The sequence below is a fragment of the Aulostomus chinensis genome, chromosome 15, assembly GCF_037954235.1.
Source record: "Aulostomus chinensis isolate RoL2024-O1b breed Wild chromosome 15, RoL_Achi_v1.0, whole genome shotgun sequence".
Taxonomy (NCBI): Eukaryota; Metazoa; Chordata; class Actinopteri; order Syngnathiformes; family Aulostomidae; genus Aulostomus; species Aulostomus chinensis.
In genome coordinates, this window is record NC_141334.1 from 5,112,719 (window position 1) to 5,138,001 (window position 25,283).

Sequence of the window (25,283 nt, forward strand, 5' to 3'; positions counted from 1 at the left end):
CAATTATTGTTGCTAAATAATGTACAGATATGTTTGGATATGGCTCAAAAACACAGTTCCACAACCTAAGATGTATAATTTCATTTTATTGAACAATCCAACATTTATTATAATATACGGGTGGGTTTTGTTTTCTTTGCACGACAAAGTTTCCAAATAAGATGAGCGCTTGAACTCAAGGGGAAAACCATGTCAAACCCAAGGAACGGCAAAAATAATTACATCAATGAACAATCTCACAAAAACTAAAAAAAAAACATGTTTGAAATAAAAGAAAAAATATGGTCGAATAAATTTGACGTTTTCTTAAAATGTAGAATAAAGCAAACTCTGGATAAACCGCCGAGGTGACAATAAGCAGTCTATTATTCAATTAGTTTACTGATGACTACAATCCGCCAGTCGAAGTCCACGATCAGGCGCCTCTCAGGTGGAATAATAAACATTGTCTTGTCATCCACAGGTCTCTGAGGATGCCTCCATTCAACCTCTTTGTGTGAACACACACATTTGCAATAACCCCATTGTTGTCTTATGCAAACAGTCTGAGGCTGGATAGGATGCATGGAGGCATATGCAAATCGGCCCATCAGGCAGTGCAGGGTAGAGGTGAATGTTTTCTCCACTTAGGAAAATGCCAATGAGCAGCTGTGGATTACCAAACTTTTTATTCAATTTTCAGTCTCTTATTGAATAATCAGTGAGAGACGACGACATCTGGAAGCAACTGTTTACCTGAGGTGAGTTACTGCTCCAACACAGGCTCGTGCATGAGATCATCTGCTAAGAGTTGATGTGCTGAGGGACTGCTCTGTGAGAGGCAGCCAAGTCTCTGCTTGGGCTTTATGGCGAATATCTTCCTCGCTTATGAATATTATAACTAGTGATCACGCAGGAGAGCAGTTTGTGTGGCGGAGTGCAGGGGAGGGCTCATTAGAATAAACTCAAGATCATTTTCCTGGGTGGCCTGAGTGCTTCATTGTCCTGGTAAAGTTACAATCGTGTAGGAAAATCAGCTATATTTATCATTACAGATAGTAAGATGAGCACAGACACTCTGGAGCAGTCGGACACTCCAGCGGATCAGGCAGGTAAGTGGGTTTTCACCTTCCTCATGGCGCAGAAAAACACAGCTGATCCATTTCAACACATACAGATGGGACTCACCAGCATTTTGTTTATGCTGAAGGAGTTTGTTTTTGCTCTTCAGAAAATGACTTAAAGATCCATGAAGAAAGTCAAATTGGAAGATTTCTACTGTCAAGAGCCAGTTGTAAAGGGAAAAGATGTCTGGAAGTATTTGACAATGACTTGATTTATCTGAGAAATGACCTTTTTTGACTGTTTTAGCAATAAAAACATTCACTTGCCACTATTTGCTACACCCGTATAAGGCTAATACAATAATTCATCCTTCATGGGGATTATAATTTTCAGTTTGGTCAACTGTTGTTATGAAATAATATTTTATGGAACATCCCGCCTCCTCCGCAAACATTTTAGCCTAAAAATGACCATTATAATAAAAATTAAATAAAAATTGAACATTAGAAAATTTTGTTGCATATTAAAGGGAGGAATGCTTGTTTTTGATTCTGCATAAAAAAAAGAATATTCATCTAATCCAGCTTTTTATTACAGAAAAATCAAACTTTTTGGTACCTGCTTTTTAACCTTGCTTTTCACCTTTTTTTAAACGAGAGAGAGAGTAGGTATGATGCTTTGACATAAAATAAATGCAGAATAAATAAATACTAATATAAAATCCCATTAAAAGTCAAGTAGGGTGAAAGAAAGTGAGATATTTGAACACAAACACTACACATCTCCTGCTGTTCCTGTGGGTTTCATTAATTTTTTGATATCAAAAACATTGATCAGATGTAGCTTGTGGCGTGTTTCAGGAAGAAGAGGCAGAATACCAAAAGGTCACTGTACTTAGTCATGAATGAACCTTAGGCTACAGGTGGTAACTACAGCTCAGGTGACCAGATAGTTGCTGCTGCTCAACAATCTTTGAAGCTTCAACTATTTCTGTTTGCTGAGAACAACATTTAAGAGTAAATCTATCTGACTTGACCAGCATCTTTAACCTGCTCCTATTTCATATGGAGCCTTGTGCGTGTTTCTGTGTGGGACTGTGTGTGTGTGTGTGTGTGTGTGTGTGTGTGTGTGTGTGTGTGTGTGTGTGTGTGTGTGTGTGTACACTTGTTTTTTGTTATCTATTGGAGACCTTGTCTGGTATGAACACTAACCTTATCAGGACCCCTAGCCCTCATGGGGACCAAAGACCGGGCCTAATGCAGCAGAACTGAATTCATGAACACCTGGTCAAAGTTAGAGTGACGGTGTAAATTGCAGTCAGCTTGAGGTTGAGGTTAGGCATCAATTAGTTAGAGTTAGGGTTAAGATTAGGGCTTGGGTTAGGATATTCATATGAATGGAAGTCAATGGAATGTCCTAAGAAGGATAGCTACGCAAACCTGTGTTTGTGTGTGTGTGTGTGTGTGTGTGTGTGTGTGTGTGTGTGTGTGTGTGTGTGTGTGTGTGTGTGTTTGTGTGTGTGTTGGCAGTTGGTTACTATACCAGGATGCACCTGAAGCTATTTGCTGAGTAACGCCGGCTGCCCGGGGCTGAGAACATCACTAAAGCAAAATACGGAACCAGCAACAGAAATGTGGAACTTTTGTTTAGACAATGGAGAGAAGTGAAGGGCTCTTTGTGTGAAAATGTTCTTTTTTTTTTTTGTCAATATGCGGCTGTCAAGACTGTTTTTGTCAGTATGACAGCAGGTCACATCATGACTTGCCCCATTACATCTGTTTTTAGGAGGTTTTATCGTATTAACGTTAAATTTGATAAATACTTTCAACCCCTAGGTTTTTCATTATGTCTTTGCGCACTTTGTGCAATCTTGTCACCTATAAATTATTATTTATACCTGCACACACTACCTTTCAGTATTTTATTCAAATTCTACACACTGTTGTCTTGGTCCAGACAGGCTTCTGTTCTCATTAAGCTTCAAACTACCAAAACTACCAAACCAGGAGTTTGGGAGATACATACATAGAGACCAGCTCGTTAGCACAGTTAACGAAGAGAATAGTTCCTCATCTGAGAGGAAAACTGGGAAGTCAAGAGTGCTTCCTGCTGAAGAGGAGTCGCTGTCACATCGTCAGTTTAGATCTCACACAGATTTCTACGAACCAAATATTGGAACAATTCCAGATTTTGAACAGAAAGTACCCACCCTGGCCTGAAGTGGAGCCTCACTGACTTGATGATCAAGCTCTGTCCCCGTCAGATGTATGAGCAGGTTGGGAGAACGTCACTGGAGAAAGAAAAATAAGAATTTCACAGGAAGAAATTTGATGTGTTGTTGTTTCCTGCTGCTTTCGTGAGGAGCAGGTTATGGTGAAGGAAGCAGAGCTACAAGCTTATCATTAAGTGCATCATTTAATACATAATTACTGATTCTTTTGTAATTTTTTCTGACAAAAAATGTGATTACTTCATGTTTGCATTAGTCCTCTGTGACAGTGTGAGCATGTATTCTCTGCTGAGACACTGGAGGACGTCGTGTTGGCCTCTAGACTCTGTAGACATGTTTAGAGACCAACTATCTGGTTGATTAACCAACAGTGGAGACGTCTTCTGGTCGTAGGGCTCATGGAAACACAGAAAAGAAAGCATGAATCAGGACAGAGGGGATGACGTCTCCCCTGACGTTTTCTTAATGCTGTCTGGAGGATTTTTTTTTAAATTCTCTTTACGGGATGAAAACAAGTGGAAACATAGGATGAGCCAGGGAACGAAGTGTGCAGTCGAGTCAAGGAGTTCTGATCCAGTGAGTCCTAAAACAAAGGCCGATGGTACTGCAGGTACTGCAGCCGGCCCAGAGGTCAGACATTCACTTTTACAAAACAACTTTTGAAAGTAAGTTCAAATAGATATGCTTATATACACGGCTGTGATACTGAGTTTGATATTGGGACAACCTGAATCTATCAGCCTCGATAAAGCAGAGGTGTCACTGTTTGAGCGACGCTGGCATCGCTAACACGTGACAGTTATTCATTGTTTTGTGTATGTGGAGGAATTCAACTGCACTCAGCTGTCATGGGAGCTTATTTACATCAAATACACTGTTTATGAAATAAAAATAGACGGAAACACAATCTTAGGCTGGTGCATTCATATTGCTCTCAAGCCTGGGACCATCCATTGCATCCATGCATGTGTGTGTGTGTGTGTGTGTGTGTGTGTGTGTGTGTGTGTGTGTGTGTGTGTTTCTTTTTGTGCTGTGAGCCAATTTGCATGTCGTGGTCATTTTCATATTTGTACTGGAAGTTGGCCAATGAAGCTGGTTGTGCTGGGGGCAGTGGCATACAGAGTGGTGCCATTGAGGTGGTGGAAGTGTGTGTGTGTGTGTGTGTGTGTGTGTGTGTGTGTGTGTGTGTGTGTGTGTGTGTTTTCGTGTGTTTCAAAGAGGTAGTGAATTGCAAGAGATGCACCATGCAAATATCTCCCAACACACACACACACACACACACTCACACACACACACACACACATACACACACACACACACACACACACACACACACACACACACACACACACACACATACCCACAGCTCATTTGACATTCAAATAATGTGAGCTCATCAGCAGCCCTCCTCCTCCATCAGCACTCCTTCTGACCTCTCATATCCTCCAGCTGTACAGTTCAGCAGGAAAATTGTTTGTCTTAAAAAGTCAGAAAACTGCTTTGAACAGAACTTCTTAAAAATTCTGTTCATGAAATATTAAAAGGCTGCAAACTTCAGTGATATTCTTTGTTCAATAGTAAAAGCTAGGTGATTGAAGCCTACTGTAGTTTGGTCACTGCAGCAGCAACAACACACACTCCCACCTTGATTTTATTTGTCCTGATTGTTACTTGCAGGTGTGAAATGTCATTTATTGTTGCCACGTTTTAAAATCGGTCTTTTCTTCCATTCAGAGCAAAAGGGAATCGACTTCAATCGACAAGTGGGTAACAAAGTTTATGTTTTCTCATTAGGATTTTGGGGTTTTTATTTTCAGGTCAAATAATTCCCAGATTGCTGTGTGTTAAGTTTTAGATGCCAGTGGTAAACAACACACAACAGCGTCATCCACACTGTGTTTTTAATCGTTTTTGGATAATAATGGATGTCTAGGAGTGAGATATACATGTTTTAGGAGTTTAACAGTCTTTGAACTTGTTGACAGTAAAACATGTAGATTGGAAAATCACCTGACAGTGTGTCCTCTCTTAAACTTGACAACAAAGCTCAGCTGGAACATAATAAACCCAGAAGCACCCGTGCTATTGACTGTGTCTTCACCCAAGAAGATGGCCAACATCCTGAGGATAAACTACCTGCTCCCCACGCGAGTCAATAATGACTCTCCTCTCAGCTCTGCAGACACACCTCAAATAGTTTGCAGCTATTTGGAGACTTCAAACATTCATTTTGGCAGGGAAGGACTTTAATGACTGTGTTCTCAGGAAGTGTAAAGGCTCCAGAGGATGAAGGGTGGTTGGGTGGTATTTGCATACTGGCTGGCCCACGGGGAGGGAGTCTATCACTCTTGTATCTTGTTTAGTGACCAAACAGGTCCTGGAGCGAGTGAATAAGAGAGTGCACGTCCACATGCTTGTAAACATGAACCTGATTGGCCCAGAGATTATGAACGTTTCAAAATAAAGTGCCATGTGGTTGTGCTTGTGATGTCTTAGATAAAGACAGAGGACATCAACGTCTCACCTCACTCAGCCGCCACACTGAAGACATGTCACATGACACAGAGTCCAGCGCTGCCCGGAGGTCAGATGACGGGGGTAGGACATCAACTTGTTACATCTAAGCGTTCTGACTGAGCTGAACTCAGGTTGTTGCCTTCTGTTTATCGATTCCTGGAAGACCACTCACTAGCATCAGCATTCAAGTATAGGGACATTTTTTTTTGTCTGTTAAAAAGGAATTCATGTAATAAATTTAAACACATTGGCAAAGAACTTTTTTTTCATTGAAGAGGCGTGAGAAGAGAGTTCAAACTCATTTTCGGATGTATTTTTCGTTCCGCTCCAGGACCTCAGCTCTCTCCATGCCATGCAGCAGCTGGTTCTGATGCCACCATCTCACCTGTCCTCTCCCTCCCCCTTCCTGCTCTCCCAGAGCCCCACCAGCCACCAAGGTGGAGTAACGCTGAAAATATGAAAATCACTCTTATAAATCCACAAACATACGAAAGGAAACACTTGGTATTTGTGAGGTGATGAGAATTTTTCTTGCATCTAAGTAACTCTGTGACGAGAAATGTATGTATACATTCACAAAATAGACGTTCTGTGCCTCTGTGAAACATTGTGGAACAATTAAACCAGAGTCTAATAGTCAGCGACAAATCATTGATCCAAACCTACTGTTTTTCCTTTGCAGCCCTTCTGCAGCAGAACCTGCTGTCACTTCCTGGCCAGGGTCAAACTGGTCTCCTACAGCATCAACCTGGACTGGCTTTGACTCCACAGGTACCTGCAGAGACCATTTTCCCTCAACACAAAGTTTAACGCACGAAGAACAAATTGATCCGTCGGAACTTTAAGCATAAATCATGATGTTCAGGTAAACGCAAGCAAGGACAAGAAGCCCCTACTGAAGCAGGGATTGGCAAGCATGGATGGAAGAAATAATGTTACCTTAAAAAAATGACAGGAAAATAAATTCAGCACATTGGTTTCATTGGGCAAATTATGATTAAGATAAGACACACTTGGTTACACTTGGCAGTCGTTATGGAATTTTAAAGATGTGACCTTCACATCCCTACAACACTGTGTGCAGCAGAATTGATCCAAGGATACGTCTCTGTTTCATATATGAAGAAAAACAGTAAATCATGCATGTATTTAAGTAGTAAGAGGCCAGAGAAGCAGACCAAAGCTCTGAATACCAGTGAGAAACCCAAACACTGAGTACTGCAGATATATGAAAAAAACACATAGGTTTGTCAAAACTGTGTCTTTTCCTCTTTGAAATCAGTTATAGACTGAACGAGCACACATAATAGGGTCTCAGGCGAAGCCCCTAATTATGGCTGTGCTGTGTTTGTGATCCAGGCGATGAGTCGTTCTGGTCTGGCTGGACCGTCTATGGAGAACCACATGGACATGTCCCACCTGCAGATGCCTAAACACATGGCGGTGCCCGCGCAGGATGAACCCAGTGACCTGGAGGAGCTGGAACAGTTTGCTAAAGCTTTCAAACAAAGACGCATCAAACTTGGTTTTACTCAGGTACTCAAGAGGGAGAATTATGTTGTCACAGTGATCAGTGACTGCAGGGATTAATTTTGATTTTCACAGCAGAGATATATGGTATTGAAGATTCTTTTTTGATATCAAATCTCCAAATTCACTGATATGTGCACGTGTGTTCAATCGTGTGTGTTTGTGTGTGTTTGGTCCACCACAGGGAGATGTCGGCCTTGCCATGGGAAAATTATATGGCAATGATTTCAGTCAGACCACCATCTCTCGCTTCGAGGCGCTGAACCTCAGCTTCAAAAACATGTGCAAGCTAAAACCTCTGCTGGAGAAATGGCTGAGCGATGCAGGTGCAACACCAGTCAATGCATTTTTAATACGCTCTGACAGATTATTGTGGTTTGTGGTGAAGAGCACAGAACAAGAGAACAAATATAAAACTCAGGAAAACTATTTAGAAACAAAAAAAACTCAAAAACAAACTACCATCACTTAATATGAGTTTATTATCAGTTTTAAAATGATAATCAATCCATGTTTAATACCATAACTACTCTAATTCAACCATCAACACTGTTCTGATCAGCCACAGTGCCGACATTTGCAATGGTTTAAGATTTTGTTGCAGGGATCTAAAGTTTGGAAATGTATGCTAGTTTCTGTGTTGGCCTTCAAAATAACTTCCAGATTCTGTGAAAGGTAGTACTGCTGCAGTAAAAATATGCATTGTAAATATTATAAATATGTCTTCATGTTTTCAAGCGGACAAAACACTGAACTTATAATTTTACTTCTTTACAAGCCCAAAAAAACATACAATGTATCATAGTTTGTAAAGCACCAGTTTGAGTCAAATTTAGTGAAGAATTAAGTTCCCGCCATAAAGAAGTACTGGGATAAAAGCAAAAACTCCACCTACAGACCACCATGTAGTTGCACTCAATGTCCACCTCTAATAAACAATTGAGAAGAAAAGTTTGAAACCAGTGTTGAAACTATGAAGCTCCACCATGTCTGATTTAAGTTTGGCCCGTTTATACAAACTAATTACCTGCTAATTATCATGACGTTTGTTTCTACATCAGAGAACTCACCTTCTGACTCGATGAGCAACCCTACTTCTCTGCCACCACTGATGGAGGGCTACGGACGCAAGCGGAAAAAGAGAACAAGCATTGAAACAAACATCAAGCTGACTCTCGAGAAACGTTTCCTGGACGTGAGTTCGAGGTCGATTCATTATCTTCACGGTGAACGTGTGCTGCCTTCTATTTTCTGTTTATTGGACGTGGCCTCGCCGTCGTAATGACAGTTCAACATGAATGTAAATGAGAACATCATCTGCATAACATGAGAAATTACACCTCCTCTTTAAATTACTGCAAGCATCTTTTCCAAGATACAGTTCACTTATAAAACCTCTGTAACTCTTTGATGTTCTTTCTGTTTAGTGCTTATTAGCATACATGTGAACACTTTATATTAAGACGAGGTGAACGTTTGTGCCGGTGTTAAATGTGCACGCCGGTTATTGTTGTCAGAAATAACCTGGTAAGCAGAAATAGTTCATCAATCATCAAAGTGATCATGCCACAATGTAGAAAAGTGTCCACACAGCATGATCACATGACATTAAATCAAACCAAAACATGTTTATTCGGTTAAAAATGTGGTGCTTCATACTCACTTTTTAAAACTGTAAATAGTTTCAAAATATGACCAACTTAATAAAAATGTGATCAAGCTCTTGGTGTTCCCATGTGGACACTTGAAATTATACGCATTTGGTTTTCAGAACCCCAAGCCCAACTCAGAGGAGATAACCCTGATCTCAGAGCAGCTTTCCATGGAGAAGGAGGTGGTTCGTGTTTGGTTCTGTAATCGGCGTCAGAAGGAGAAGAGGATCTACTGCCCGGTGGCTAATTTACCCATCAAATCACACAGCTACAACGCCAGAATGGTTAGACACGAAAACATGTTGCTTGCGTGTCTCGTGAGACTGTTCCATTAGACAGACATTGTTGGTCATACAGTGAACACGTTTGCGAGTCTCAATGAGAATTTTGTCTGTTTACACTGTTTCAGGCCTCAGCATCCAGATCCTATAGTCCTCTGACAGGTGGAGGCAAGTAATGTTTCTTACTTTCAAATAATGACAGAGTCTCTCATTGATAAGCTAAGATTAACCTTTCTTCAGTGGGGAAAGTGGCACTGTAACAGCAGCAGAAACAAAGAAGTAGCAGCATAAAAAGTACAGAGCAGTAAATAGCAGAAACTATCATAAACTTCAGTAAAAAAAACAACTATAAAACACTATAATTTACCATCATAAACTACAATCAATTACATACTCAGCTCACTAGAGTTTGGGGATGTTATGTACACTGGAGGGTTTTATGTCATGAGGAATCGCTTTTCTTACATCAGAGTTAAACTGACATGAGAAGGATACTCACAATTTACAGCTTCACAATGTTCCGCTTATGTATTTGACGGACAATCAAACCTGCTGAGGTAAAAAAAGTACATTGTTAGTGGTGTGTGTGAGTGTGTGTGTGTGTGTGTGTGTGTGTGTGTGTGTGTGTGTGTGTGTGTGTGTGTGCACGCAATCCACCGGGGAATCTTCAGTAATGTGACTTTTTTTCTTCCAGTTTCATCAAATTCCTCTCCAAACAGTGCAAGCCGTGAAGTTTCTCCCAACAGCCTGTCCACAGCCTCTTTAGCATCTCAGGTCAACCCAGCGTCCTACAGCACACCAGGGTATGAAACCTGCACCTGCTTCTCTAGTTTACAGTATATTTCATTTGTTTTTTTAAAGTATTTATCCTGAGACTCTGTGTTTCAGGCCCTGGTACCGCACGTGGAACGCATATCACCACTGAGAAACACGGACTGTATCTATAAGAAGCTTCTGAAGATTGTTTTGTTGTAGAAGGATGTACAGTCAAGATGAGATCTTCCGGCTATGAGGAGGATTATGAGAGCCAAACCTTAGACGAATACGTAGGACACAACAGCAGCACAAGCCGGGGACTGTAACTACACTGCTGTTTCTCTATAAGACTCTGCTTCCATCGGCGTAAACATGAAGAATTCACAGGAAACACACAGGAACAAGGTTTGAACGCTCCAGCTATGCTAAGCTGTGTATACACTAACGATCCATACCCAAGATCAAGACTGAAGCAGTTGCAACTGTGACGGTTATCACATTCCTCTTCACTTTTGTTATTTTCTTGCATAAATTAGACTTACTGGGGTTTGAGGTCACCTGTTTGGTCACCTGACAAGTGATATTATTAGTCATTTATTGTTTTTAGTTATTTTTTTGGGGGGGGGACTGTTTATGCGAGGACAAAACTACAGTTACAAAAGATGTCATGAAACAGAATTTGCATCTGTAAAATTGTCTGTCACCGCCCTAAAAACACATTTCCCTGAACAGCTTAACGTACAAAATTAAGATTCCACAACAATACACAATTCATTCTTCTGCCATTTCTCATGAGAGACTCCATTGAAGTTAAATATTTGAGTTAAACTCCAGTTAGAGTGGCCTTTACTGACAACACTGATGTAAAAGCATGACTCCAGAGTCCTGGTGAGGAAGGTTGCATTTGTTTTTGTGTGGCATAATCTGAATAAATACAAAGGATGTGTTTTCCAATGGTTCTTTGATTGTAGCTTATTTAGTCATGAATATACTGAAATATTTCAGACCACATCTTCTGATCAATGATTCGCTCTAATTTCTCAGCTGCAATCGTACGTGAAGGTCTCATTATGCCTCTGCAATAAGGTGGAGAAAACTCTGCTGCATCACCAATCTCTCCCCAAAAAAATACCAGAATACCCATCCTGGTTGTGTCCTTGCAGTCTTCCAGGTCCTGCATTGAAAATAATGAAATCGAAGGCTGACGCACCTACAACCTGAACAATCAAGCGCAGAGTTCATCAAGCGCCTCATTGAAAGCAATATGAGGCCTTCGATCCAGTGCTATGCTACATTAAGTCTCCTGTCTGACTCGGTCTTTGCTGCAGTGGTTTGTAATTAAAAGTGATGCAGCTGTGGCCTGATATTCAGGTGTTGGGGGAGAGAGTTTCTAACTTTTCCAGAATTTTCTGGCTTTATTTAAAACTTTTCAAGGGATAACCGATCACTATGTAAATAACTCTTCTCACTGTGAGTCATGAATTTCATCATCAATCTAAAAGTTTCATATCAGAGCTGCCAGATTAAAACTGTCCAACAAGCGCCGACAAGATGAAAGTCAGGACTCTCAGGATTTTGCTCAATAATAAATAATTTCACCCTTAAATTTAGCAGAGATGAGAGTTGGAAATATAACGCTGGTGGGATTCTCCTGACCATTAATTAAAAAAACAACAACATTGTCCTCAGGGATCAATGGCTTCCTGTCTAATCTGGCAGATTAGATAGGAAGCCCGTCTAAACTGACCTGACGTGTGGGCAATGTGATGATGGCGTAACCATGAGACACGGAAAAAGGAACACAATTAAGAAAATGGACAGTATGTACACTTTAATGATAAAATATTAAAATAAACAAGTTAGAATGATTAGTCATAAAAAAGCGTCTCCATAAAGACATATTTCTCTGTTTTACAATAAAAAGAAGGCCTCAATCATCAGTTTAGTGCCTTGAATCGTCCACTGATGACGTGATTTCCTTTCATCCAAGATCAAAAACATCCGTCGACAGTCCAGTGAGGTCGGTTTTCTGAAGTCAGCATCGTTTCCCTGGTTGGCGTTTGAATCGGCGTTTAGTGGTTTGACAGATTTCTTTCGAACCTGGAACAAAAAAACTGAATCAGAAAATTCAAGGTTTGATGATGGACCTACATCACATGTTCAGATTAAGTCACTCTGAATGGTTTGATAAAAGTACAATATTGAGCCTGTTAGTAGACCGATTTGACTGATGTCTCATTTCAGAGTTTGTGTTGTCCCGTACGTGCAGATAGAAAATCTTTTTGCTGATATTTTGGATTGATCATAATCTAAAAAAAAATTGTAGTTGGTGTCATTTGCAGTTATTATATTCAGAGTGAAGTTCTAATTTCAGTGCAATGATGTCAGTTTAGAAAATAGATGCCTTGGATAAACACTTTTGAGGGACCACAGTGAAGCGAAAAGACCATACACAAGCATATATATAGACAACCAAACAAAAGAGAGGTTCATTGAAAAGTCGAACATGCCGAGAACCTTGAGTCTACAGTTGTAGCAAAAACCGCAGCTGTTTCTGCTTCTTATTCGCTTCCACGAGAGCCACGTCCACACCAGCCTCGAACCTCCTTGTAAACCACCCTGGACAAAAACTGAAGAAAAACAACACACAAAAACTCAAGTCAGAATTAGAAAACTGCAGAAACCTCACTGTCACTCAAATGTAACGTTTGACCGTCACTAAATGTTCTATGACAACAGTGAAGAGAAGAAGTGTTGTCTCTCACCAGACAGGCCAAGAGGTCAGCAGAGATGAGCATGTAGAAGACGTTGTTCCAGCCAGTAGGAGAGATCAGACCAGCTAACAGGGGACCCAACGCGGCTCCTACAACACACCAACATCAATACACCGAAACTGTCAGTTGACTCTGCTAAACTGTTGAGGCGTTAAAAAAAATTGAAAACTGGATACACTTTGACTTTTGACTTTGACTGCAAAGCTGCTAACATAACCAGTGGCTGGAGGGTGTATCGGTCACGGAGCCGTGAAATGGTTCAGATTTACCTACTGATCCTGTCCCGTCAATAATGGCCGTCACCGTCGCCAACGCTCTGGAGTTTCCTTTCAGACTCTCATGTGTTCCCTTGAGCAGAGACAAATACGGTAAGATCCACCGTCACCCCGGGGAAGGCAAATAAAGGTTGGTGTCCTTTTAATGTCTCGTATAGAGTCTCACACACACACACACACACACACACACACACACACTGCCAAATGAAGGAGCGGGCAGGTGTGTTGGTCTTACCAGGTCAGCAGATACCGCAGTAGTGATGAGGGCGTAGGGTCCGTTCACCAGGCCTCCACACAACAGCAGCATACCTGCGTAGGGAGCACCAGCACAGCGAGGACAGCCACTTAGTTCTGATGGAAATCCATGTTTGAACATTCTAGGCACAGTCAAAGCAGAGCCGGGTTTCTGGCACAACTCCGCCAACTTCCAAGGTGCACAGGGAATAAACAACACATAAACCAAGCCTTACCCACTGTGGTGCCAAGGTTACTTTGTCCAATGGCATTGTAGAGGAAAAGCTAGAAGATGAAGAAAACAAGCAGACGTCATTCGTGGTTCAGTAACAGCACAGCTAACGAAGGAGGGGTGAAACATCGTTCCCAGGAATACTTCAAGGAGAAGTCAGGCGAGATTCAGAAACAGATCATAAAACTATCATCTGTGTATTGAAAAACGTATTGCTCAGCGTCATTGTGCAGTGTTGTTGTCCAAAACCTACCGTGTGAGGTAACACTCACCATGGGGGCAGCGACCAGCAACATGATACAGCAAGTGGTAGCTCTCCCTCCCGTGTAGTCGGACACGAGGCCGGCGAGGATGCCTCCTGCAGACACACACAGCCGCGTCAAATATCCCTGGCCGCATTCTGATGTTTGTATGTAATGTTGTACTTTGACGCATATTCTGGTTCAAAGGTTTATACTCCGTCTAAAATCCAAACCATACCAAGAGGTAATCAAAAACTGAGACCACTTAATGACGTTCAGGACTCGCTAACTCAGAAATTGTGAATCATTTTCAGATTTATCTCCGTCAGTCAAAGCTTACCAACGATTCCTCCAGCGTCAAATAGTGTTGACATGTCTCCAGCTTCCTTTGCCTCAAAATGTGCTAAAATTATATATAAAAAAAATAATTACATGACTTCAAAAGGATATGTTAAATGTAATTAATGTTACTTAAGTACATGTGCCTAAATACTGACCAACATTTGAGATGTAGAGAGGAAGCCAGTACAGGAAAGTGTAGCTGACCAGTTTGGCGAACAGCAGACAGAGCGAGAACTCCACCACTCCCTGCGTGAGACATTCAGCTCCATGAAAACCATCATCAGCTCTCACCATCACTACACACCTGCGACACAGTGACACTGCTACACTGCTGATTTCATACAAAAACACTGAAAGAGTAAAACCCAGTTCAACCAGTGGCTTGACGACACAGGAGCAGCACTGGGCGTCATTTTTTTATGATCAGGTTACACCTGACAGCACCGCTGATCTACACACGTCTAAACTAAGACTGCAGCTACCGAAATTATAAAGAAAGTGCGGACAATAGCGCTTCAGAGGATCCGCTCAGGAACAGAGTTGAATGCAGGTCACCAACATTTCAGCAGTGATAAAATGTCAATGTACAAACGCTGTAGATATGTACGTGACAACATAGGAGACTAGATTTGAACCACGCAAATAGGCTTCAGGATGATGCCGTTGCAGACAACAGCACAACTGTAAAACAAGGTTTCTGTGCAACTGCAGTATTAGTGAGCCGGAACGCACAACACCTGGATTCCTAAATGGACGTAGCAAAATCCAGCTCAGCCACATCATACCTGTGGAACGTGATAAGACCTCTTCCAGGACAAATGAGAGTAAAATTAGAGGCCCTTGCCACGTCTCGTAGCATCTCTGCTTCCTATCAAAGTTTCTGCTACATTTATTTAATATCATACAAAAAGAGTTCCTGACACAGTACGGTGCAGGTACTCCCAACACCACTAGATGGTGCCAGTCAGAAATGATAAAATCCAACATGTGGTAAATTCGAATCACCTCATCGAAATTCAGAAAATCAAGCATGATGAAGTTCTTTTTTTTTTTTTTGGATGATTTGAAATATAAAAAATAATTTAAAAAAAAACGATTCAAAAAGATGCTTCATTTTCAAACTGAATATCTTTAACACACAGAAACACCAAGCAAATAAAGCGAGCATGATATTTCCTTTAAAATTAAACGGGTGTTTCCACTCACAGGTATTCTGAGGGCCCCACAGAAGCTGATGGCCTCCGTGTGTTCCGCAGTAATCTCTGTAGACTCAGTGGTGATGGCACCGTTGACGATGTGCGACGAGTTCTGCAACAGAGGTGCTCTCTCACTGCTCTCTTGATTGTTCTAACACACACACACGCACACAGACATGAGCTCACGCGGTCTCGTTGTGAATTAACCGGGATGGTGAACGGTTACTGTTTTCTCTTACATGGTGTTGAGGAGGACTGCAGTTGACATCTTCAGGGTCTGAAAGAGAGAGAGAGGAAAGGAACGTCTGAAAAGCATATTTAAGGAATCTGACAACCTTAAAGAAGCATTCAAGTTTGAGTAGACAAGTAATCCTCAAAACCTGCAGATTAAGAGTATTTTCCACCTGATTAAAGTCTTGAGTTAAGCTAGGCTACATATGTCCTACACCTGGGCCTGTACTGACGAGATTAAATTTAAAATCTTTTCATTTTATTCTGGGTAAAACAGACAACATGTTTCCCAAAATATTACTTTACTCCACTGTTTTCAGACTTTAAAACCTACGAATGCTAGCGTTGTCCACTGAATGCAGTGACCCCAACCCCCGTATAAGACTGTGAATAATCAAATATGGCTCCCACCCAAAACTACACTGTAGACATGAACGTTTAACAACTGAGTTACTATGATGAACAGAAACTGACTCTCAACCAGGAAGAAGAAGCACAGGATCCCAGTGGAGGCGATGATGAGGCCAGGCACAATGAAGGACATCCCCCACGCCGAGGAGACGTAGACGCCTGCGATGAGGGAGCCCAAGATGTTCCCAACAGAAGTGTGAGAGTTCCAAACACCCATGATGAACCCGCGCCTGAAGATCAGAACACAGGCACACGGAGGCCATGATACTGCTGCTTCTATTGGGATTCAACAAGGCTTCAAAATGAAGCTTCAAAAACAGGAGTTTGGTTGATGGTCAGCATTTTTACATGTTTGAACTACATGTGGGATCTTCCTCTTTTCAGTAGGATGAATGTGGAGCTCCTGTTTGTGAGTTCAGTGGTTAACCTCGCTTCGCACAGAGGCAAGAACCGTATGACGAAGCCGGACTCTGCCCAACGCCCGCCAACATCTGTGAAGCTCATGAACTTGTACTTTATACATTGTTCATTTGAGGAGGAACTGAAATGTGCAGCCTCCTTACTGACAGCGCAGGCTGTCAGTAAGGAGGCTGCAGTCAGCTGTCAGCTGTCAGCAACAAATTGTTGTTTTAACAATTCTGTGCAACGTTTTAAAGCGTTACATCAGCCTAAAAGTTTATTTTGCTTGAAGTATTCATAGATAGGTGTATTGAGCTCTTTCCTCCAGTAAGACTTTGTGACTTCAGAATGCAGAAAGAGCCAGCCATGTATATTTAGCTTGAAGCTCATGGTGACGGACGGCTAACAGCAGATGCAGCTACGAAACAACAGAAAAACTTCCCAAAACATCAATGAACAACCTCTCAGGTACATCGTCATGTATGATCCACAGCTTCTTATCCAGCCATACACGCAGTACTCATCAAACGCCTTGATTTTAGTGATTTTTTTAATGTATTTCAGACCAGAGAAGTTGCTGTGTTTTTGTCTGACAGTCTTGTAACTGATGTACTGCATTTTCACAGTTTTACATCCCGTACAGCGTGTGTCAATACTTGGATTGGAATTGGATCCCTGTGAGTTACAAGGTGTTACAACCCAACTCTTTAATGTAGAACCAGTTTGGCCAGTACAAGAGTCAAGGGTGTGGATGCTGAGTGACTGGCTCTAATTTCACGGAAGCTTGGTCTCACGGCGCTGTTAAAATGTGTGACAAATGTGCACGCACGTGTCAGTCAGTTACGAAAAAATGCACCTAACAGCGCAGAGTCAGCATGTATGGCGCACCAGTGCAAAGTGTGCAGTACTCACTTCCCCTTTCCAAACCAGTTTCCAATGCACGCCACCACTGCCGGCCAACCAGTGGTCTGCATGATCCCGTTCATGACCTGCAGATCGAATCAAACACAGAGACATGATGAGCGGCTGCATCGAACCTCACAACGCTGGTGCAACAGCACAAACAGCATGAATACAGGCGGCTGAGAGGAGACCAGCGTGTGGTGCTGCTTAACATTCTCAGCTGACACAAACCCCGACATGCCTGCCGTCATATGACGCTGTGAGTCATGTGATGATGTGATGGAGCCCGGCAAAGAGAGCACGAGATCCCTACATTGTCAAAGAGGTGACGGACGATGCTCCTACTGACCCCAGGGAGCGCATCAAACATATTTTTACCAATAAATGTCGACTGAGTTTTTATGCACGCGTGAACATTTTTCAATAAGCACACATTCTCTCAAAATTCTGTTTACGCCAAAAAAAAAAAAAAAAAAAAAAGCAACAACATTTTCCTCAAAGATCTTAACCACATTCACTATCACATTCTGGTAACTGATGAAACCTTCCACAACTTTTCCTAAGTTTACTGGCTTTATCAGTTTCATAAAACATTTCTAGGCCTCCAAATTGCTACTTTCAAATATTTATTACAAGGAGAAAGAGGGGGGGGGGGGGGAATATACAGAATACTAGCCAGAAGAAGTGATCGCACGAGAGGAACTTGACTGCTGGGTGTCATCTGACGGAGGAAAACTCATCGGCGACAATAGAATAACACGACCTAAATGCAATCATTCGTGAGGCTCAGAGAACTGATTGTTCTTCTGAACAGCACGTGCACAGTTTCACCCTTTAAACAGCATTGTCAGATACGTAAGAGAAACAAAAAAATTGTTGAACAAAAAAAAAACCCCCACACTGTCAACTACTTAAATATGAATTGCAAAGAGTCATTCCATGAAAAATCACCAGCCGCAGGTTTTCAAATGTGAATCTGATGATTTATGTCATTGTGAACCAAACATTTTCAATCACTTAAGTTCACGTTTGCCAGAGGTGGTGAAGCTGAAGGAATCGTTGGAATACACAGGGAGGGAAAACAGCCTGATACAAAAACAGCTTCCTAAGCTCTGTTGGAGGTCGAATCTGTGCTGAGCGGCCAAAGAATGATGCTGTTCTCTAATGAGTCGTATTTTTGATGTGAAAGTGCAGAGTGAACCACAAACACACCCACACCCACAAAACCTTCATTTCCTACACAGAGCTGAGCGAGCAGCTAAACGTCTGTCATTTGTGGGATGAGTCAGCCAGAAAAAGCCTCTCAGGCGTCTGTACCTCGTTCCTGTCCAATAGGATTTGTTTTATTCAGTGCTTCTGCCTGGAAAAGTGGACATTAAGATGTTAAGTTATTCCACTTATTCCTGTTCCTGCGCTCTGTTTTAAGACACAGCTAAAAGTTCTAAAGATTTTCACCTGTGCCTTCTTACAAATAAACTGTATGGAGACGATACAGCGAATAAAATAAACAAAAACACGTAATTAAATGCATATTCAATACTCTGGGGACTGTATTTATTTGCTGTCTTGTCACCAACATTTCATCCCAAATTATGAGAGTAGGATCTGTATTTTCATTATTTTTCATGTTTTTTTTATCATTCTGATTAGTGTTTTTGCTCTGCTTAATGTCTGTAAACATAAATAAACTGCAAGACAGTGCCGCAAAAATCTTGAAATGATTTGTCTGCACAACACGAGCATGCAGCGTATCCACATGGCAGCTAATTCCTTTTACAGCAGTCGATATAATTGAAGTGTCAAACTGAGATAGATACCGAAAAAGCTCCGCTATTCAGTGAGCCTCACACATCAGTTAGCCTCAAGAGTACGGAATGGAAAAATGACTGCATTCTGCCAATCAGGATTTTGAAATGTCAGAATTTTCTATAACCACAGTCAGAACCAGTAATTCAACAGACTTCCTGCAGATCAAGGGCTGAAGTTAATACTCACACTTTTGGCTTCTAATTTAGGTGAACTTTCCCCTGTAAATCTAAGCAGTTACAGACTGGATGACAAAAACGTTTCTCTTCAGAGAAGCTGAAGCGTGAATATCCGTGTCACACGAGTTGGGGGAACATTTCAGTCTGGATCAAAGTGTTGGTTTAACAGACAAAAACACCAAGACTCTCCAGACTGATCGGAGAACAGAACACAGCATCAGCAAGTTTCTCCTCTGACTATTGAGAGCAAAGGTGCAGGGGTCTGTGGTGTGAGTTATCAAGTCGTTACCTGGATGAAAGCGTAGTACCCTAACGAGTGGATGTTCCAGTAGAACCCCAGACCAAACAGAACTGTGAACAATCCACTCATCAGCATCCCAAAACTCAGGTAGTACCGCAGAGGAAGGCGCTCTCCAAATATCCCACTGTGAACGCAAGCAACAACTATGACTCAATATGGCGGGATTAAATCAGATGAAAAACATAAGCAGGCAGGTCTGCAACTTCACACACAAACCTGAAAAACATGCCGATAGCATAGGCAACCAGGAAGGAGTTATCCAAGACCCCGAACAGCATCTGATAGTTGTCCTGGTCTAGAGGAACGACACAGATGGAAGCATTGACATTCTCTAACACTCTTTGTCATGCATTAACAATTATTTCACAATTTCGTTTTTAAATGTCTAAAAAAAGCAAGAGCCTTAAACTTCAATTTATTAAATCTAATTAACTGGCTATGTGATGACTGAGAACTGTCAACCGATGGTTGTTGGGCCACAGGAGTGGCTCTCCATGATAAGGAAAGGGTGTGAACAGCTGGTGATGAAACCAGGAGATCTTCTGCGGGCCAGACCATCTCACTCGACAGCTGAATTTAATCTAACACATCAGATAGTTTGTTTCACAAAACCAGCTGAAAAGTCGCTCACAGAAACTGTTTGACACTTTCAAAAATACTTGTCAGGTGATCTGATGAACAGCCTGTCTGCTCGCGTCAATCACGGTCGACTTAAATCAGGTCACAGTGCTCAAGTAGAAGCTGAAGTCAGTAGCTAGAAGAGTGAAAACATCATTTCCCCGGAGAAAAGCCTTCTAAAGACACGTCAGCTTTGATACAACTGACGCAAAGGCAGCATCCATACGAAATCCCTCAGGATAATAAAGAAATAATAAAAGCAAGCCACGCGATGCTAACTTCAGCACAAACTATCGCTATCATGATGAAGATTTATTTTGATGAGACTGGAGGCAAATGCCTTTCATCATGGGCGCCATCTTGATAAGTTACAGTTGGTAAAAAAAAAAAAAAAGGTCTAGATAACATAAATGACAGCAGAATTCTCACTAGCAGGTTCCGCACCAGGGTCCCTACTTGCTGGCTCACTGTCAACGCAGGCTTTTCCTCCCACGACAAGTTAAAAAAAAACAGCTGCAGTGAAAAAGCCTGGCTGGTCTGGCGTTTCCATGGAGATTAAGTTAACAAAGTCCTCTGTGCAATATATTACACACAGTATTCCCCATAAAAACACAGAAATAAATGTATTTTTTTTATACGCCTTCTCAATTCAATCTTATGTTTATGTTTTACAATTCTGCAGGTAAAAACCACCCTGCTGTGCTGTCACAGGTCATTATGCAGTCCATGCTAGCCTGCGACTGCGATCCAGGTCTTACCAAACGGAGCCCAGTCGCACCAGGTAGCATTGTTGGTTATGTTTAGGTCTGCCGGCCGAATGACTGTGGAACAGTTCCTGTGCAGTTCACTCTGAGTGAGAGAGAGACAGAGAGAAACAAGGAAGGAGGCGGGTGAAATATCAAGACGACACAATAAAACACGCTGAGCACGAGGCTTCACTCTGTGAACGCTCTATCACAAACCCAGTACAATATTCAGCGTTCAAAACCGCGTTCCTCACTACCGTTGACTGAATGAAGCAGGAAAATGTCAGAGAGCGAGTATGAATATTTGAGAGTTCTTCAGAAGAACTTCATGAAAACAAAACAAAAAAAAAAAAGGAGCACTTAAGAATACAAGAGGGAGACATTTATCTTCTTCAAAGCCTCCGGACTTATAAAAGAGCCCCTTAAGGCACCTTAGCGCCTCATTTCCTGCATAAAAGCAAAGATTTATCCAAGATACCTTAACAATGCTGATGGGTTTCCGTGACAGATGGTAGGCAGTGTAGAAGAGGAAGGTGAGGAAAAGAATAAAGCTCCGGTACCTGCGAAAGAGAAATTAAGATGTTGCATTCAAGTCTTTCAGATTTTTTTTGTTTTGTGAGATTACAAGTACATTTTCTTCAATGTGAAAAGAGTTTTAAAAAAAACACAAAAATTGTGGTTTATCTGACTTAAATTCTGTAGAAAACTACTGGTTTTGTATTTAAATGAATGGAGTTGGGTTTTTTTTGTTCTACATAGACGTATACGATGCCTTTAATAAACAGAGGGAGCGTCTTTGACAATAAGGGAAAAAAATAACTCAGAAATGTCTGTAAAAGTGTATCAAAAGTTAAGCAAGCAGGCTACATCTTCGCTACCGTTGCACATTGTTCCCTAAACACAAGACAGCGGCCCGGATGTTTTTTTGATGGAGTGCAAGAACAAGCAAACACTCATACTGCTAATATGTTACTGTGTCTATTATATTTACAGTCGTGATAAACCACAGCAGAAACAGAGACTAAGGGATTCCTTAGTTCATAGTTTCCTCTCTGTTGTCCATCCTGGAGAGAAACTCTTCTCGGTGCAAGGGAGGCAAATAGTTCAGCATCAAGAAATTTGGTTTCTAAGAACTCCAGTTAATTCGACCGCTCCCTGGTGTTGTCAGCGAAAACCCGAGCTCGTGAACTTCACACAGACGGGATGAATAGCTTTGCTGCTGTATCTAATTAAACTGTAAAGCAGAGGCCAGCATGCACGCACAGCCGCAATAACTCCACCAAGACATCCCACTTCTGCAATACCACTCAGCCTCCAGACATGACACGGCGCCGTGAGGGACGGTTTCAACAAACAAGAAACATTCATCACTCTGAAGTTCTGAGTACTTCATCGAGTACAAAAGTTAAAGGCTCAGGCTTCAGCCGTGTATGAGACAGAAACGGTACTGAAAAAAACAACAACAACAACATGCTTTTTCCAAGTACTGGACAGACGACCTTTTTAGTTGAGAAGTCCAGACGGCGTTAATCTGAGATGAGTTTGATGAAGTTATCTTTTCTGCTCATCATAGGAAGGGGAGGGCAAACGTGATTATTTTCACACTGAACACATAAAACAGGTTTCATACACATTTTATTTTCTAATCGTTTGTGGAGAACTGCCATGACTAGCTATATATTGACTAGCTGTATATTGACTAGCTGTATATTGACTAGCTGTATATTGACTAGCTGTATATTAACTAGCTATATATTAACTAGCTGTATATTAACTAGCTATATATTGACTAGCTGTATATTGACTAGCTGTATATTAACTAGCTATATATTAACTAGCTGTATATTGACTAGCTGTATATTAACTAGCTATATATTGACTAGCTGTATATTGACTAGCTGTATATTAACTAGCTATATATTAACTAGCTGTATATTAACTAGCTATATATTGACTAGCTGTATATTGACTGGCTGTATATTAACTAGCTATATATTAACTAGCTGTATATTGACTAGCTGTATATTAACTAGCTATATATTGACTAGCTGTATATTGACTAGCTGTATATTAACTAGCTATATATTAACTAGCTGTATATTAACTAGCTATATATTGACTAGCTGTATATTGACTGGCTGTATATTAACTAGCTATATATTAACTAGCTGTATATTGACTAGCTGTATATTAACTAGCTATATATTGACTAGCTGTATATTAACTAGCTATATATTAACTAGCTGTATATTGACTAGCTGTATATTGACTAGCTGTATATTAACTAGCTATATATTAACTAGCTGTATATTGACTAGCTGTATATTAACTAGCTATATATTAACTAGCTGCATATTGACTAGCTGTATATTAACTAGCTGTATATTGACTAGCTGTATATTAACTAGCTATATATTGACTAGCTGTATATTGACTAGCTGTATATTAACTAGCTATATATTCTCTGAATAGAGACCCATGAAGCTGCTCCAGGTCTGGAAATGTCCAATTCCATGATTTCTTTCAAGATTTTTCATGACCACATGAACCCTGACTGCAGTATGAATGAAATAAATAAAGAATACAGGCTACTTTGGTGTTGATTTGACATAAAGGCATCATGGTGTTTTGTGGTAAACTCTTTTTGGAACTCTAGATACTTTATCTTTTTTTTTTTTTTTGGAATGTCAGGACAAATCCAAATACTCGTACTGATAGTTCAAGGACGGGCAGAAGCCTACAAAAATCAACGAGTATCAGCGGCATCTCTCACCCATTGATTACGACAGTGTAATTAATCATGTTTTTTAACATTAATTATGAACGTGTTTCAATTAGATGGTGTTGAGCACGTGAGTTAAACGGAACGGCAGCGGTAAATGAAATGAGATCATTCTCATCAATTATTATTATTATCAATTTGACCAATTAAACCTGCTTAGCCTGATAAGACAGATCAAAAAAGGCTGCTGGTGCAAGGTTTCAATTGTTAAGAAAAGCTAATGAAGCGTTAGTCGTAACCCATATTTCAGTGACAGCCCTGCAGGAATCCACCGACGTGCACTCAGGGTTCGAGCAATTACTGAGCGATACTTCATTGTCACGGGTTCCACACACTAACTGTGCTTACTTAAAAACAGAGAGCCCTTTGTAGGGAGAAATTCCTCAAATGCAGCATTTCTCGAATGCCGTATCGATTTGTGAAAGGTCAAATAGGTGAGCGGAAGCTGTGGAATTACAACATTTGGAGTGGAATCCGGTGTCGATCGGGATTCCCACGGCGTTCCTCGAACGTTGCAGGTAACGAAAACAACGGCAAAAAAAAAAACCCAAAACAACAACAACAAAAACCCCACAAAGACACAGGAGGATGCTAAGAATGTTACAGTCCGTTATGGGCTATTTTCTAATGACGTCATGAATCCACTGGGTCGTCTCGCCTCCGTGAACATCCCCAGCGTGTGTTAATCGATGTGGCTGAGAATCATTGACAGCGGGCAGATAAGCTAATAGACCAGCCGCTCCCACGTACGGGAGTGTGGGGAACAATGGGAGCAATACTGGAAACTTACCAACTATCTCGAGAAATGGACGTGATAAGTTGTATACCGGGAGCCAGGGACGACTTCATTCTGATGAGAACTTGGAGGGGTCGCTTCACGCAGGAAAAAAAAAAATTAAAAAAAATAAAATAAAACCCCACTCAAACTCCGGTTCCCGACATGTCCTGAGAGCAGCGATATCAAGGCAGTGTGGTACGAAGCTAACGAGCAGCTGCTGATCAGCAGAAACCAGCTGCTTATAAACCGGTAGTAACTACAAAAGTTGGCTGGTCCGATATTTAATAAAACAACAACAACAAATAAACCCTTACTTGTTTTTTTCAGTTAAAAAAATTATTTAAAAAACCCCTGATATTTAAGACTCAGAGAAGATGGCACAGGTTCAAAACTTATGCTAGCTACTCCACGAATAGAGCAGCAGCCCTCGGGCTTCCTGGTGGGAGATGGAGTCCGTAAATATCCCGCAGTTCTCCATACTGGGCGGCTGAGTTTATATACGACGGCCCGGGGTGCCAGCCTACCTCCCCAAACTGCTGGGATACAGTTACGAAGGCATCCGACGAGCTGTTATTATTAGCAATAACTTCGTTATTCCACAAGATTTTTTTCCACACGGAGCTTCCTAGTGACCACGTGACAAGCCTCCCTCCGACGTCACCGGGAACAGGAAACGGCTGATGGTCCGGCGGTAAAGCGACACACGGGGGTCTGGATTCAGGATGGTGAACTGGACATGAAATTAGGAAAAAATGCAACACACAAACACACACACAAAAAACGGATTTTTTGCGTGAATTATTTTTATACTTAAATAAAATGAA

General features: G+C 41.3%; 2 protein-coding genes across 3 annotated transcripts; one reads left to right on the forward strand and one right to left on the reverse strand.

Moving 5' to 3' along the window:
* Positions 1-608: 608 nt before the first annotated feature.
* Positions 609-10,868, forward strand: pou2f3 (POU class 2 homeobox 3). The gene is made up of 13 exons (XM_086226387.1): positions 609-740; positions 1,035-1,091; positions 5,009-5,037; positions 5,771-5,872; positions 6,123-6,228; positions 6,474-6,562; positions 7,151-7,327; positions 7,506-7,647; positions 8,383-8,516; positions 9,093-9,257; positions 9,383-9,422; positions 9,949-10,057; positions 10,143-10,868. Exons 2-13 carry the CDS (start codon positions 1,043-1,045, stop codon positions 10,177-10,179), a joined length of 1,179 nt encoding a protein of 392 aa, XP_086082513.1. The 5' UTR covers positions 609-740; positions 1,035-1,042; the 3' UTR covers positions 10,180-10,868.
* Positions 10,869-11,826: 958 nt separating this feature from the next.
* slc37a2 (solute carrier family 37 member 2) lies at positions 11,827-25,110 on the reverse strand. 2 transcript variants are annotated; one of them, XR_015119470.1, is made up of 19 exons: positions 24,984-25,110; positions 24,472-24,554; positions 21,378-21,459; positions 20,912-21,002; positions 19,752-19,830; positions 19,524-19,659; positions 17,259-17,335; positions 16,011-16,177; positions 15,545-15,582; positions 15,316-15,456; positions 14,265-14,355; positions 14,108-14,170; positions 13,798-13,883; positions 13,530-13,578; positions 13,295-13,368; positions 13,054-13,132; positions 12,776-12,873; positions 12,521-12,640; positions 11,827-12,110 (listed from the first exon to the last, which is right to left on the reverse strand). XR_015119470.1 is itself a non-coding variant. In XM_086226370.1 (19 exons), the coding sequence occupies exons 2-18, from the start codon at positions 24,528-24,530 to the stop codon at positions 12,572-12,574; spliced, it is 1,479 nt and encodes a 492-aa protein (XP_086082496.1). In that variant the 5' UTR covers positions 24,531-24,554; positions 24,984-25,109; the 3' UTR covers positions 11,827-12,110; positions 12,528-12,571. The 2 variants fall into 2 exon arrangements, 1 of the variants encoding a protein (XP_086082496.1); XM_086226370.1 differs by having other exon boundaries at positions 12,528-12,640; positions 24,984-25,109.
* Between the last annotated feature and the right edge of the window lie 173 nt (positions 25,111-25,283).

Bases quoted from the DNA above. Each gene is read 5' to 3' on its own strand.
- pou2f3 (XM_086226387.1), top strand. From the start codon at position 1,043: ATGAGCACAGACACTCTGGAGCAGTCGGACACTCCAGCGGATCAGGCA. The intron at 5,873-6,122 runs GTAGGACATCAA...GTTCCGCTCCAG, and splicing joins CCGGAGGTCAGATGACGGGG to GACCTCAGCTCTCTCCATGC. The intron at 7,648-8,382 runs GTGCAACACCAG...TTTCTACATCAG, and splicing joins GAAATGGCTGAGCGATGCAG to AGAACTCACCTTCTGACTCG.
- slc37a2 (XM_086226370.1), bottom strand. From the start codon at position 24,530: ATGAAGTCGTCCCTGGCTCCCGGTATACAACTTATCACGTCCATTTCT. The intron at 13,369-13,529 runs GTAAGGCTTGGT...CTCCCTACGCAG, and splicing joins TAACCTTGGCACCACAGTGG to GTATGCTGCTGTTGTGTGGA. The intron at 13,133-13,294 runs GTAAGACCAACA...TCTCTGCTCAAG, and splicing joins CTGCGGTATCTGCTGACCTG to GGAACACATGAGAGTCTGAA.